The 12,946-nt window shown below is 42.8% G+C and overlaps 1 protein-coding gene and 1 long non-coding RNA gene across 3 annotated transcripts in view; one reads left to right on the plus strand and one right to left on the minus strand.

Annotated features, from left to right (window-relative positions):
- Positions 1-12,946, plus strand: part of LOC137544238 (uncharacterized) — a 78,089-nt gene that overhangs the window by 64,666 nt on the left and 477 nt on the right. For both annotated transcript variants that reach the window (XR_011025792.1, XR_011025793.1), the window contains exons 2-3: positions 2,808-2,854; positions 12,626-12,904. This is a non-coding gene — a long non-coding RNA (uncharacterized lncRNA). The remainder of the gene's footprint in view (positions 1-2,807; positions 2,855-12,625; positions 12,905-12,946) is intronic.
- SLC9A4 (solute carrier family 9 member A4) overlaps positions 1-12,946 on the minus strand; it is a 75,931-nt gene that overhangs the window by 25,643 nt on the left and 37,342 nt on the right. Inside the window, exons 3-6 of the mRNA XM_068265287.1 lie at positions 12,686-12,945; positions 11,985-12,202; positions 11,078-11,280; positions 2,751-2,837 (exon numbers count right to left, since the gene is read on the minus strand). Coding sequence (XP_068121388.1) covers positions 2,751-2,837; positions 11,078-11,280; positions 11,985-12,202; positions 12,686-12,945 — 768 coding nt within the window. The remainder of the gene's footprint in view (positions 1-2,750; positions 2,838-11,077; positions 11,281-11,984; positions 12,203-12,685; position 12,946) is intronic.

The raw sequence follows: 12,946 nt of genomic DNA on the forward strand, positions 1-12,946 counted from the left end.
ATATGCTGCTGCCAAGACTCACGAAACACTGGCCTCAATTCACTAAGATCATGCTAGCGATAATTAGGCAAGTAAAAACTTATCGACACATTAACCAGCCTGGCGGTATGGACGAGCTCAGCTCGTCCATCACCGCCGGAGGCTGCCGCTCAGGCCCTGCTGGGCCGATTTGCATGAAATAAAGTGCAGCACACGCAGCCGGCACTTTGCCAGCCGCGTGTGCTGCCCGGCGAAAGAGGGTCCCCCCAGCCGCCCGAGCCCTGCGCAGCCGGAACAAATAGTTCCGGCCAGCGCTAAGGGCTGGATCGGAGGCGGCAGACGTCAGGACGTCGGCTGACGTCGATGACGTCACTCCGCTCGTCGCTATGGCGACGATCTAAGCAAAACAAGGAACGCCGCTCATTGCGGCCTTCCTTGTTTATTCTGGGCGCCGGAGGCGATCGGAAGAACGCCTCCGGAGCGCCATCTAGTGGGCTTTCATGCAGCCAACTTTCAGTTGGCTGCATGAAATAGTTTTTTTTTTATTAAAAAAAAACCCTCCCGCAGCCTCCCTGGCGATCTTATCAGAACGCCAGGGTGGTTAATTGGTATTTTAAGTGTTAATTCACTAAAGAAGCTTGCCTTATTAATAATGATAATAATTATCACTCGGGTCCTTAAGTTATCACCTGTGTAGTTATAATTACATGAAGTAGATGCAGTAGATAGGGGGGAACACATGAAGGCAGCATGTAGCTCCACCCCTCCTGTTGACTCATCTGTCAGGGAGATTAGTCAGCCTGCAGGAGGATCCTGTCTATGGTGTGTGCATGAAATAGAGGCGCTATGAAAAAAAAGCGCAACATACAGCCAAATTCCTTATTTTCCAGTAATATGTATAAAAATAGCAGTTTACAAATACATTTCATTTCAAATTATCACCTTGTTTCAATTTAATTTTTAATAATTGTAATTTTTCCAGAGACAAATACTGTAGTATATGTTATGTTTACGTCTGACATTTAGCAGAAACTGTAAATAGCATGTTACCATAAAGATACATGTAAAGTACAAATTAAATGGTACAAAACATTACTTGAAATCTTAATCATATATTTTTATTACAGAAAAATTTAGTGGACGATTTTTTTAAGTCCAATATATCATCTTTCCATCAATCAAACTGTATTTTAGTGATTTAGGTGAATGGAAAAAAAAATAGTTATAGTTTGTCTTATTACTACTAAACCTAACCAGACTCTCACACAGAACCCTCCCTCCACTGATACCTAACCTAAGACCGCCCCCCCCCCCCCCCCCTGGTGTTGCCTAACCTTAAGACCCCCTGGTGGTGCCTAAACCTAAGACCCCCTGGTGGTGCCTAACCACCCCCCTGGTGGTGCCTAACCCTAAACCACCCCTGGTGGTGCCTAACCCTAACCACCCCCTGGTGGTGCCTAACCCTAACCACCTCTGATGGTGCCTAACCCTAAGACCTAGCGAAATAATAATTCTGAAAAAGAATATAAAAATGATTAAAAAAAAGTAAAATTATATTTCAAAACTATAATTAACCCCGAAAATATAATTCTGAAAAAGTGTAAAAATGATAAAAAGTAAAATTACATTTAAAAATGATAATTCATGTAATTATAATTCTGAAAACAGATGTAAAATTGATTTTAAAAAAACTAGAATATCAAAATAATGAAAAGTTAAAAAGATACTTTACCAAAAAGATAATTGTGAAAAAATTTTTATAACGATATTCTTTGTTTTAGTATTGTAAAAATGATAAAACAACAATAGGCACGAAACAGTTTAATGGGCACCGATTCATCCAGTTTTGAGCCGGCCGGCGTGGTGACGACAGACGTCAGCTTTAATGAAGAAGGAGCCCGACACTCGGGCCCAGTGTCGCCGGGAGCCGCCAGGAAGCCATTTCTGACCATAGCCTGGGAGAAGAGCCAGATGGACCTCCCGACCTATGGTGGGCTAGAGAAAGCCCCAGGTAAGTTCAGATTTTGATTTTAGTTAGAGCTCGGAGTCCCTTTAACCCAAAGACAGAATCTTTAATTTATGAATTGCATGAGGTAAATTGCGTAGTGAATACTAAATTATTTTTAGTTTTAATTTTTCATCTTCTATTTAAAACAACTTTTCACCACTTTGCAACTGAAAAAGTACCAAAAAGTAGTTGAAAAAGTTAAAATTATTCGGAGTATTTTCTTGCTTGCTGGTGGTTAAAAAGGCATTTTATTGACAATTTTGAAAATATCACCTAGGAGAAAACTAAGGGGAAAAAAAGGGAATTGCATATGGGCCTTAGTTTCTTTCCATACATGGCTAAGCCTCATCTAGATTCTATTAGACATGCCCTACTATTAACACTTGTGTACAGGTCCTCAAAATTCAACTCTTCTAAATAACTCAGTCATCTGGCTTTGGTCTCTATCTTTTTATTGCTAGTCCATAAACCAGCTCTATCTGCTTATGGTATCCTGTGTTCCCTCATGTATATTTTAAGCCTAACTGGGCAGGGTCCAGCTCGCCTCCTCTGTCATAGTTTGGATTTGTCATACATGTAAGTTTCCCAATTGCAGCACACCCTATTGTTTATTGTACAAAAGATAATGTATACTTTTATACTGTATGATTAGGATAGCATTAATAATAACCTAATTTTATGCTTTAAGACACGAGTATCTATATTTTACACATACTTATATATAATTATAACTAATACACAGATATAATTTCCATATTCTTACCCGTGTATGAATCTCCTGATTAATTGTTTCTTCCCTGTGTGTTTTTTTCACATTCAGACATCTAACCAGCGGTCCAATTGTCAAACCCTTAATTTGAAAATATGGTAGGTATTATTAAATACAAATTTGTAATAAAAATAAATACTATCTACATGTCTTAATTGGATATAAAACCAATAGATTTAATTTATGCTGGAGATTAGAGCCAGGTGACGCTGTGCCTGCCGTGGCTGCGCTAGTATGCAACTTCATGTGGGAAAGAACCACTAACATACACTAACCATTCATCTCACTGGAAATTCTCAAATTCATCCCAAAGAAAATTTAGGACAATCTGTTTCATTTTACAGCTGTAATATTAATTAGCTGTGTCATAATACTCTTTATCTAAAGAGCAATGCTAGATGGTTTTAGAAGCAATTAGAAGTGTTACTGGTTTAGGCTTATGGCTGATAAACTTACTGAATCGTAAAAAGTGCTTAACCTCCTTGCCGGTTATCCCGAGCTCAGCTCGGGGTAACCTGCGCAGGAGGATATCTCAGGCCCCGCTGGGCCGATTTGCATAATTTTTTTTTGTTACAAGCAGCTAGCACTTTGCTAGCTGCTTGTAACTTCCGCTCGCCGCCGCTCACCGCCGATCCGCCGCAATCCGCCACGCCGAGTCGCTCCCCCCCGCCCCAGAGCCCTGCGCTGCCTGGCCAATCAGTGCCAGGCAGCGCTGAGGGGCGGATCGGGATTCCCTATGACGTCGGTGACGTCATCCCGCCCCGTCGCCATGGCGACCGGGGAAGCCCTTCAGGAAATCCCGTTCTCAACGGGATTTCCTGCATACTCTGATCGCCGAAGGCGATCGGAGTGGGTGGGGGGATGCCGCCGCTCAGCGGCTATCATGTAGCGAGCCCTGGGCTCGCTACATGATTTAAAAAAAATAAAAATTAAAAAAAAGTGTGGCGCTGCCTCCTTGCCGGATTTTTTAGACCGGCAAGGAGGTTAATGGAGTGTCTTGTAGCATTTCCGATGTTGATAGCAATTGCTGGTGTATACAGGTGAAACTTGAAAAATTAGAATAGTGTGCAAAAGTCCAGTTATTTCATTAATTCATCTTAAAAGGTACAATAGACTCATTACATGCAAAGCAAGATAGGTAAAGCCTTTATTTGTTATAATTTTGATGAATATGGCTTACAGCTGATAAAAACCCCAAAATCAAAATCTCAGAACATTAGAATACTGTAAAATGTTCAATATTCTAGGCTCAAAGTGTCAAAGTCTAATTAGCTAATTCATCCAAAACATCTGCAAAGGCTTCCTATTTCATATATTAGTATTACCTTTTAAGTTGGATTCTGAAATAAATGGACTTTTGCATGATATTCGAATTTTTCGAGTTTCACCTGTATTTCCGTGTATATTTCCATGTTTAGTTCATGGTTATGTCACATGATCTAGAAAAATGTCCATTCATAAGAGGACATACACTATAAATACTAGTATAGCCTGTGTGCCTAAAGCTCAAGCTCAGGATATTACTGTTGTGTCTAAAAAGGGAACGTGTAACAAAACGGTGTGACCCTAACTTTAGGAGGCTGGCAGGCACCAGAGTGGGACACTTGGACTGGATTCTTATAAATATTGTCTGCTACTAAGTGGCAAACATTTGCAGCCCTCACTTGAGTCATATCAGAACACAGTGAGAAGGTAGTGATAGAATGTTCATGCAATTGTACAATTTCGGTCGTGTGCAGTACTTGCAATATAAGGTTTTGTGTTTAGTTTTTTTGTTAAAATTGCTGCAAAAGACCCAAAGAGGCAGCTGCAAATAGTAGCCAGCTTAAATGGACACTCCACCTTCATTACAACCTTTCCATAAACAGTAGAATTGTCCCGAACAGTTTGTACGCAAACTTATTCGCGCGAACATCGCAGATTTGCATTTGCGGTGAAATGCGAATTTTATGGCAGTTCGACCCGGCCCCTATACTACATCATTGGTCTAAACTTTGACCCTTTACATCACAGTCAGCAGACACGTGGCAGCCAATCAGGCTGCACTCCCTCCTGGAGACCACCCCCCTATAAAGCAGCAGCGTCGGCCATGTTCTCACTTTGTGTGCTGCAGTATTGGTGAGAGAAGGGAGAAACATTTGGAGAGATAGGGAAAGCTTAGTTAGGTCATCTGTTAGATTGCTCCTTGCTGATATTTGTTGCTGAAAAGCACCACCAAAACAGCTCTTTTGAGAGCTAATGTTCTTGTGATGTGTTTTTTTGTGTGTGGCCCACTAACACTGCATATACAGCCCTGTCTGTCGCAGCTGGTTCTTGCTAATTGCTATACTGTGCCAGGCTCAGCACATTCAGTGCCTACCTTTTCACTGCACCTGTGCGTGTGACAGCTGCACATTGTATTGTAATACCAGTCACTGTATACCTTTCACTGCACCTGTGTGTGACAGCACGCAGTTTTATATACCAGTCACTGCATACCTGTTCACTGCACCTTTGTGTGACCGCACGCTGTTTTATATACCAGTCCGTGCATACCTGTTAACTGCACCTGTGTGACAGCTGCACATTGTATTATAATAGCAGTCACTGTATACCTTTCACTACACCTGCGTGTGACAGCACTCAGTTTTATATACCAGTCACTGCATACCTGTTCACTGCACCTCTGTGTGACCGCACGCTGCTTTATATACCAGTCCGTGCATACCTGCTAACTACACCTGTGTGACAGCTGCACATTGTATTGTAATAGCAGTCACTGTATACCTGTTCACTGCACCTGTGTGACAGCATGCAGTTTTGTATACCAGTCACTGCATACCTGTTCACTGCACCTGTGTGGCCGCACGCTGTTTTATATACCAGTCCGTGCATACCTTTTTACTGAACCTGTGTGACTGCACATTGCATTATACCAGTCAGTGCATACCTTTCACTTGAATGGATGGCAGACTTGCCCTCCATAACAGATTCTCGTTATAGGATTTCAAGTGTATTCGTCTCATCACTATACAGCAGTCAGTGTATACCTTTCACTGCATCTGTGTGACTGCACATTGTATTAGTCAAGTCAGTGACTACCTTTCACTTCATTCCCCCCCAATATGGACAAAACAACAGGCAGAGGCAGGCCACCCAGCAGGTTTGTTTGAGATCATGCTGTTGTGATTTTGTGCGGCCCTCGACCAAAGTACAGTGTTCAGAAGAAGGCACGTGCCATCAACCCCCAATATTGTCAGGACGTAGTTGAATATTTAACACAGAACACCTCATCTTCCTCAGCTTCCGCACAGAAGCATGACATATCTTTCTCCTCCTGCTCTGATTCTGGCACCCCACTTAACACTCAGTCGGCAGCCATTATCAAAGTGCCATAAACCCAGGGCTCAGCGGTGTGGACATCTTTTGTGTGTGTCTGCCTCAGATGAGAGCAAAGCCATCTGTACTCTCTGCCACTGAAAATTGAGCTGTGGAAAGACCAAGACCCGCGTAGGGACAACTACCTTACGAAGGCACATGATTACAAAGCACAAACTGCAATGGGTTGACCACCTGAGGAAAAGCATCACACAAAAGTAAACCCACACACCACAGTGGAAGATACCAGGCTGCACTTATGTCTCAAAAAAGGCAAAACCCAAACTGTACCGTGATGTTGAAAGGCAAGTGGTGTCATCTCTGGCACACAGCGTTGGGTCAAGGGTCCATCTGACCACGGATGCTTGGTCTGCAAAGCACGGTCAGGCCTCCCTGAAGGCTAAGTCAGTCCCCACACACAGCATCTTTGCCTGCACGCCGTGTGACTGCCTGCCCCAAGACTAAGTCGGTCCCCACACAGCATCTCTGCCTGCAGGCCGCTTGACTGCCTTCTCCGCCACCACCAACAGGGTCCAGGACTCCAGGTGGATTCCTGAATTTAAGGCCACTGCTAGCAGCAACCACTATAATAATTTTTCCGGTGCGTGTACATGCCTGCGTGTACATGCCTGCCTAATTTTTCTGGCTGCACTGCGGCTGCAACAACAAATCAAAAGGCATGAACATGTGTCAATTCCTCTTTGTGATCTTTACGTTGTCACGGTGAAGGGGCTTGCGTATCACAATGGAGCAATGACCGGCTATATGAGGGTGTTTGGGGACACACCCAAGAAGATAATAAGGTTGTTGCTTCATTGTGGACAGACCAAATTCGATCAGATGGACAGTCACTGTTGTTCTGTCATTGAGCTACCTCAGCCCGGCCATGTGGTCTGGAAAGCCGCAATTGCCTGCACTCTCGCCAACGTGCGCACCAGCACGGCCATCTGTTTGCGGTACGTTACACAGTGAGTTTGGTCTGTGACGCAGTACACTACTTACACTACCTGACCCATGTTTACACACGCAAGAAGTTTTCAAGCACTTTAAGCCTCCAATTTAGGAATGCAATGTGATTTCTGCCCTTTAGGGATTATAACCCTGCTATGCGTCAAATCTGGATTTTTCCCCGGGACTTTTGGCATGTATCCCACTCAGCCACGCCCGCCTCCAGGTGTTAGACCCCTTGAAACATCTTTTTCATCACTTTTGTGGCCAGAATTTGTGTTTGTAGTTTTGAAAGTTTGCCTGCCCATTGAAGTCTATTGCGGTTCGCGTTGCAAAACAAAATCCACGGGTTCGCGACAACTCTAATAAACATACAGTGAGATGCAAAAGTTTGGGCAATGTTGTTTAATCGTCATGATTTTCCTGTATAAATCGTTGGTTCTTACGATAAAAAATGTCAGTTAAATATACCATATAGGAGACACACACAGTGATATTTTGAGAAGTAAAAGGAAGTTTATTGGATTTACAGAAAGTGTGCAATAAAATTAAACAAAATTAGGCAGGTGCATAAATGTGGGCACCACAAAAAAGAAATTAAATCAATATTTAGTCAATCCTCCTTTTTGCAGAAATTACAACCTCTAAACACTTCCTGTAGGTTCCAATAAGAGTCTGGATTCTGGTTGAAGGTATTTTGGGCAATTCCTCTTTACAAAACATCTCTAGATCATTCAGGTTTGATGGCTTCCGAGCATGGACAGCTCTCTTTCACTCACACCACAGATTTTCGATTATATTCAGTTCTGGGGACTGAGATGGCCATTCCAGAACATTGTACTTGTTCCTCTGCATGAATGCCTTAGTGGATTTTGAGTAGTGTTTAGTGTCGTTGTCTTGTTGAAAGATCCAGCCCCAGCGCAGCTTCACCTTTGTTACTGATTCCTTGGACATTGGTCTCCATAATCTGCTGATACTGAGTGGAATCCATGCGTCCCTCAACTTTGACAAGATTCCCAGTCCCTGCACTGGCCACACAGCCCCACAGCATGATAAAACCACCACCACATTTTACTGTAGGTAGCAGGTGTTTTTCTTGAAATTCTGTGTTGTTTTTACTCCATGCAAGCCCCTTGTTATGCCCAAATAACTCAATTTTAGTTTCTGCAGTCCACAGCACCTTATTCCAAAATGAAGCTGGCTTGTCCTAATGGGCTTTAGCATTTCTCAAGCGGCTCTGTTTGTGCTGTGGGTGGTGAAAAGGCTTCCTCTGCATACAGCATCTCCTTGTGTAAAGTGTGTCGAATGGTTGAACGATGCACAGTGACTCCATCTGCAGCAAGATGATGTTGTAGGTTTTTGGTGCTGGTCTGTGGGTTGACTCTGACTGTTCTCACCATTCATCGCTTCTGTTTATCCAAGATTTGTCTTGGTCTGCCACTTTGAGCTTTAACTTGAACTGAGCCTTTGGCTTCCATTTCCTCAATATGTTCCTAACTGTGGAAACAGACACCTGAAATCTCTGAGACAGCTTTCTTTATCCTTCTCCTAAACCTTGATGGTGAACAATCTTTGTCTTCAGGTCATTTGAGAGTTGTTTTGAGACCCCCGTGTTGCTACTCTTCAGAGAAATTTAAAAGAGGAGGAGAACTTATTATTGACCCCCTTAAATACTCTTTCTTATAATTGGATTCACCTGTGTATGTAGGTCAGGGGTCACTGAGCTTATCAAGTCAATTTGAGTTCCAATAATTAGTTTTAAAGGTTTTGGAATCAATAAAATGACAACTGTGCCCACATTTATGCACCTGCCTTATTTTATTTAAACAATTATTGCACACTTTCTGTAAATGCAATAAACTTCATTTCACTTCTCAAATATCCCTGTGTGTGTCTCCTATATGTTATATTTAACTGACATTTTTTATCATAAGAACCAACGATTTATACAGGAAAATCATGACGATTAACAACGTTGCCCAAACTTTCGCATCCCACTGTAGATGGGTGCGGCAAAATGTTTTAAAAAATGTTTTCATGGTTTACTGTTATTAACCACTTGAGGACCCAGCCTTTACCCCCCCTTAAGGACCATCGCTGTTTTTTGTGATCTGTGCTGGGTGGGCTCTGCAGCCCCCAGCATAGATCAGGTGGCATGCAGAGCGATCAGATCGCCCCCTTTTTTCCCCCCTATGGGGATGATGTGCAGGGGGGGTCTGATCGCTCCGGTCGGCAGGCATGTTGCGGGGGGGGGGCACCTCAAAGCCCCCCTCCGCGGCAAAATTCCCCCCTCCCTCTCCTACCTCTCCCCCCTGGTGATCCGCGCTGCACAGGACGCTATTCATCCTGTGCAGCCTGTGGCAGGATGTCCCCTGTCACATGGCGGCGATCCCCGGCCGCTGATTGGCCGGGGATCGCCGATGTGCCTTACGGCGCTGCTGCGCAGCAGCGCCGTTCAATGTACACAAAGGAGACATGCGCTCCGTCATCTAACAGGAAACAGCCGTTCGCGTGACCGGCCTTTCCTGATTAATTAGGGAGGCACCTGGCGACGCAGATCTGCGTCGCTGGTCCTCCAGCTACCACTTTGCCGCCGCACGGTATGAGTGTGCGGTCGGCAAGTGGTTAAAAATGATCTTTCCATTTCAATTTAAAGCCAGCTGAGAATTTCTAAGATTAACACTAAGCTCAGTTTGCCTCTATTTGCAACAGTACACCAAACAGAGTTTGCAGTTAAACTCTCTGCACTGATCTATTGACTGGCAGGAAACTTTGGCATTCCTGTCTGACAGTGTCAGTCAATCTACACGTAGACAGGCAATATTTGTTCAGAATATGAGAGTGTAGTGAATGGCTCCCTTGCCTTGCAGAGCTAGAAATCCTAGTTAAAGTCCAGGCCAGGCAGTGCCAGATTTACCATAAGGCACTGTAGACACATGCCTACAGGCCCCTGATGATGGAAAGGCGACTCATTCCCCTCCGCGAGTGCCTCCCTCTCTCCTTCCCAATGCAGAGTCCTGATGAGAGTATAAATGAGAGGTTATTCACCTCCTAGCTCTCTGCATTCCACTGACATCTCGCTTCAGATGCACCTCCAGCTACTTAATACTGAGTTTCTTCTAGTTACCTTATACTTAGGGACATCTCTGGCCACTTAAAGTGAACCTCCAGACTAAAAATCAACTCAGCAGCACTGAAAAGGCTTGGTGTTTTCTTTAACAGTTTCACAGCATCAGAACTTTGTTTCTCTTATACAAGTATCATTTTTAGCTGCACAAAAGAAAACTGCCCGGGCATTTTTTCCCTGATGCTGTGCAAAGCATGATGGGATTTCTGATGTTGTTGTTCTCGTTCTGCTGTTTTGGTGCAATTTTTTTTTTGTTTACATTTTGAATTTGACATTTGAAGCCTAGCGCGTGCAGCTGGGAGGGGTTATCAGGACACAGGACAGTTGGAACTGTGTCTCATGCTCCCTGTCACCTCCTTTCAACCAAAAAGATGGCTGCCCCCATGACAAAGATGGCAGCCCCAATGAATCACAAACATTTGCCTGTTCTTTTAAAACAGGGTGGGTAAAAAATGATATTACCTATCTATTCTAATTAACATAACTAATGTAACTTAATGGCAGTATGTTTGTTTAGGCTGAAGTTCCCGTTTAATACTGAGGGTACCTTTGGCTACATAATACTAAGGGGCACCTTAGCTACCTATGACCGGCAAGGGAAGTAAGGGAGAAGTGACGGTTGGGACAGCCAGCACACTTGTGGTGCAGTTTGGTGGGAGGTTTTAGGTTCATGGATGGCAAAATCTAAGGTGCCAGGACATCTGTGCCTAAAAGCTCCTGTGATGTAAATCCAGGCCTGAGGCCAAGACATGATCTACTGGATATGGAGTTTGTATGTTCTCCCCATGTTTGTGTAGGTTATTGCCAGGCACTCCAAGTTTCCATTCACATCCCAAAAACATACTAAAGCCCATATGTTAAAGCAAGGATATCCCCAATAGTAATTTACCTTAATAAACACTGTAAAGTATATAACTACTATTGTTGAAGTGATGAACATTTTCTTTCTTGGAAATAAAAGAATAGGCAACAAAAATACAAGTGAGAAGCTGCTGGCACCTCGTAAACCACTGTACGCAATGATGATTTGGTCTTTTAACGTAAACGGGTACGTCCGAAAACGGTTTAAGATCGGGAATAGAAGAAAAACACCTGCATTGTAAGAAAAATAGCATTAAATGTGATCAGCTACTACCTTATTATTCTGTTTGTACATATTACTAGCCCTACACCTATACAAAAACCTTCTGCCACCCCAACCCCCACGCCAATTTCAGTTACCTCATCACTAGGCCAATAGGTGGAGTTCACCTGTACTGTAGCAGAACTCCGACACCCAAAGTACACCCTGGGCACTACAAGGTAATATATGAAAAATACCTTTATTTGGTATAATTCTGATGATTATGGCTTACAGCTTATGAAAACCCCAAAATCAAAATCTAAGACCATAAAAATATTGTGAAAATGTTCAATATTCTAGGCTCAAAGTGTCAGACTCTGATCAGCTAATGAATCCAAAACACCTGCAATGGATTCCTATTTCACCTAGTTTAGCTTCACCTTTTACGTTGAATTACTGAAATAAATGGACTTTTGCACAATATTCTCATTTTTTGAGTTTCACTTGTACTAATAAATACTCTTTTCTTGCTGAACCCTGTGTATCTGCCCAAATTATCTGACCCTGGGATGATTTAGTAAATCAGTCATAAAATTATGAAATAAACAATGGTACAAGCTCATTTTCCTTCCTGTTTTTCTTGGTTACTGTACAGTATATACACCATAGTAGAGCCTAACAGCCTTGTATTTTGCATTTTCTGATAATATTTGTATTGATATAAACATCTTACTCAGAGTTCTCCAGATCAGACAAAATAGTAAAGTGAAGCTGACAAAAGCCCAATTCCATTCATGGTTTTTCCCAACTGTGCTGACGCCCATGAAAATAAATATGAGGGTCTCGCTCACGCTGCTCATCATCTTCATAAAGTATTTAATGGTGGTGCTTGAATTCTTGGAGATGTTTTCTTCTATATATTTCTTCATAGTCATGGCACAAGCTGTCATGCTGTGTTAAATACATAAATATAATGACTCCAGATGCTGATGCCCATGAAGATAAATATGAAATATGAAAAATTGCTTAACCACTTTAAGACCAGAGCCATCTATGCCCTTTTAAGAACTGCGACTGCTGTGTTTGGCTCACAGCAATCACGGAGTCAGGAACCAATTAAATTGGCTCCTGCCCGATATATGGAAGCTCTGCTGTCAGCGTGACAGCAGAATGAGCGGGTGCAGCGATGAGGACAGGTGGGAATGGTGAGACCGAGCAGAACAAACGGCATAGATTTTCAATCACCGCTGTCTGGTGGTAGTAAAGTTATTAAAAAAAAGTAAGAGAGAAAAATAAAAACCAATTATGTTTAGGGCACAAGACATTATGCAGCCTGCACTAAATAAAACATGTTTGTGTGTTTGTTTCTGTTAGTGTCTAGAATAAATAATGTGGAAATAATACCTGGAATACAAATTGCCGAGAGGTACTTACGCCAAGATGCCGGAGAGGTAGAAGGCCTCTGCAGTCAGGTAGGACAGATAACTGAACATGAAAACAAGAAGAGGCTCAATAGACGTTATGTTCTTGGTGAATCGTGTGATGAAAGCAGCCAAGAATCCAAATATGATCCCAAAGAACACACCACCAATGCCAACCATGAAGAAACGCCCTACTCCAGCAAAAACGTCTACTAACTCGATGGTTTCATAGGTAAGCATTTGTGTGAAGGATATAAAAATATTATACAGCACC

Source organism: Hyperolius riggenbachi, chromosome 2 (genome assembly GCF_040937935.1).
Source record: "Hyperolius riggenbachi isolate aHypRig1 chromosome 2, aHypRig1.pri, whole genome shotgun sequence".
Taxonomy (NCBI): Eukaryota; Metazoa; Chordata; class Amphibia; order Anura; family Hyperoliidae; genus Hyperolius; species Hyperolius riggenbachi.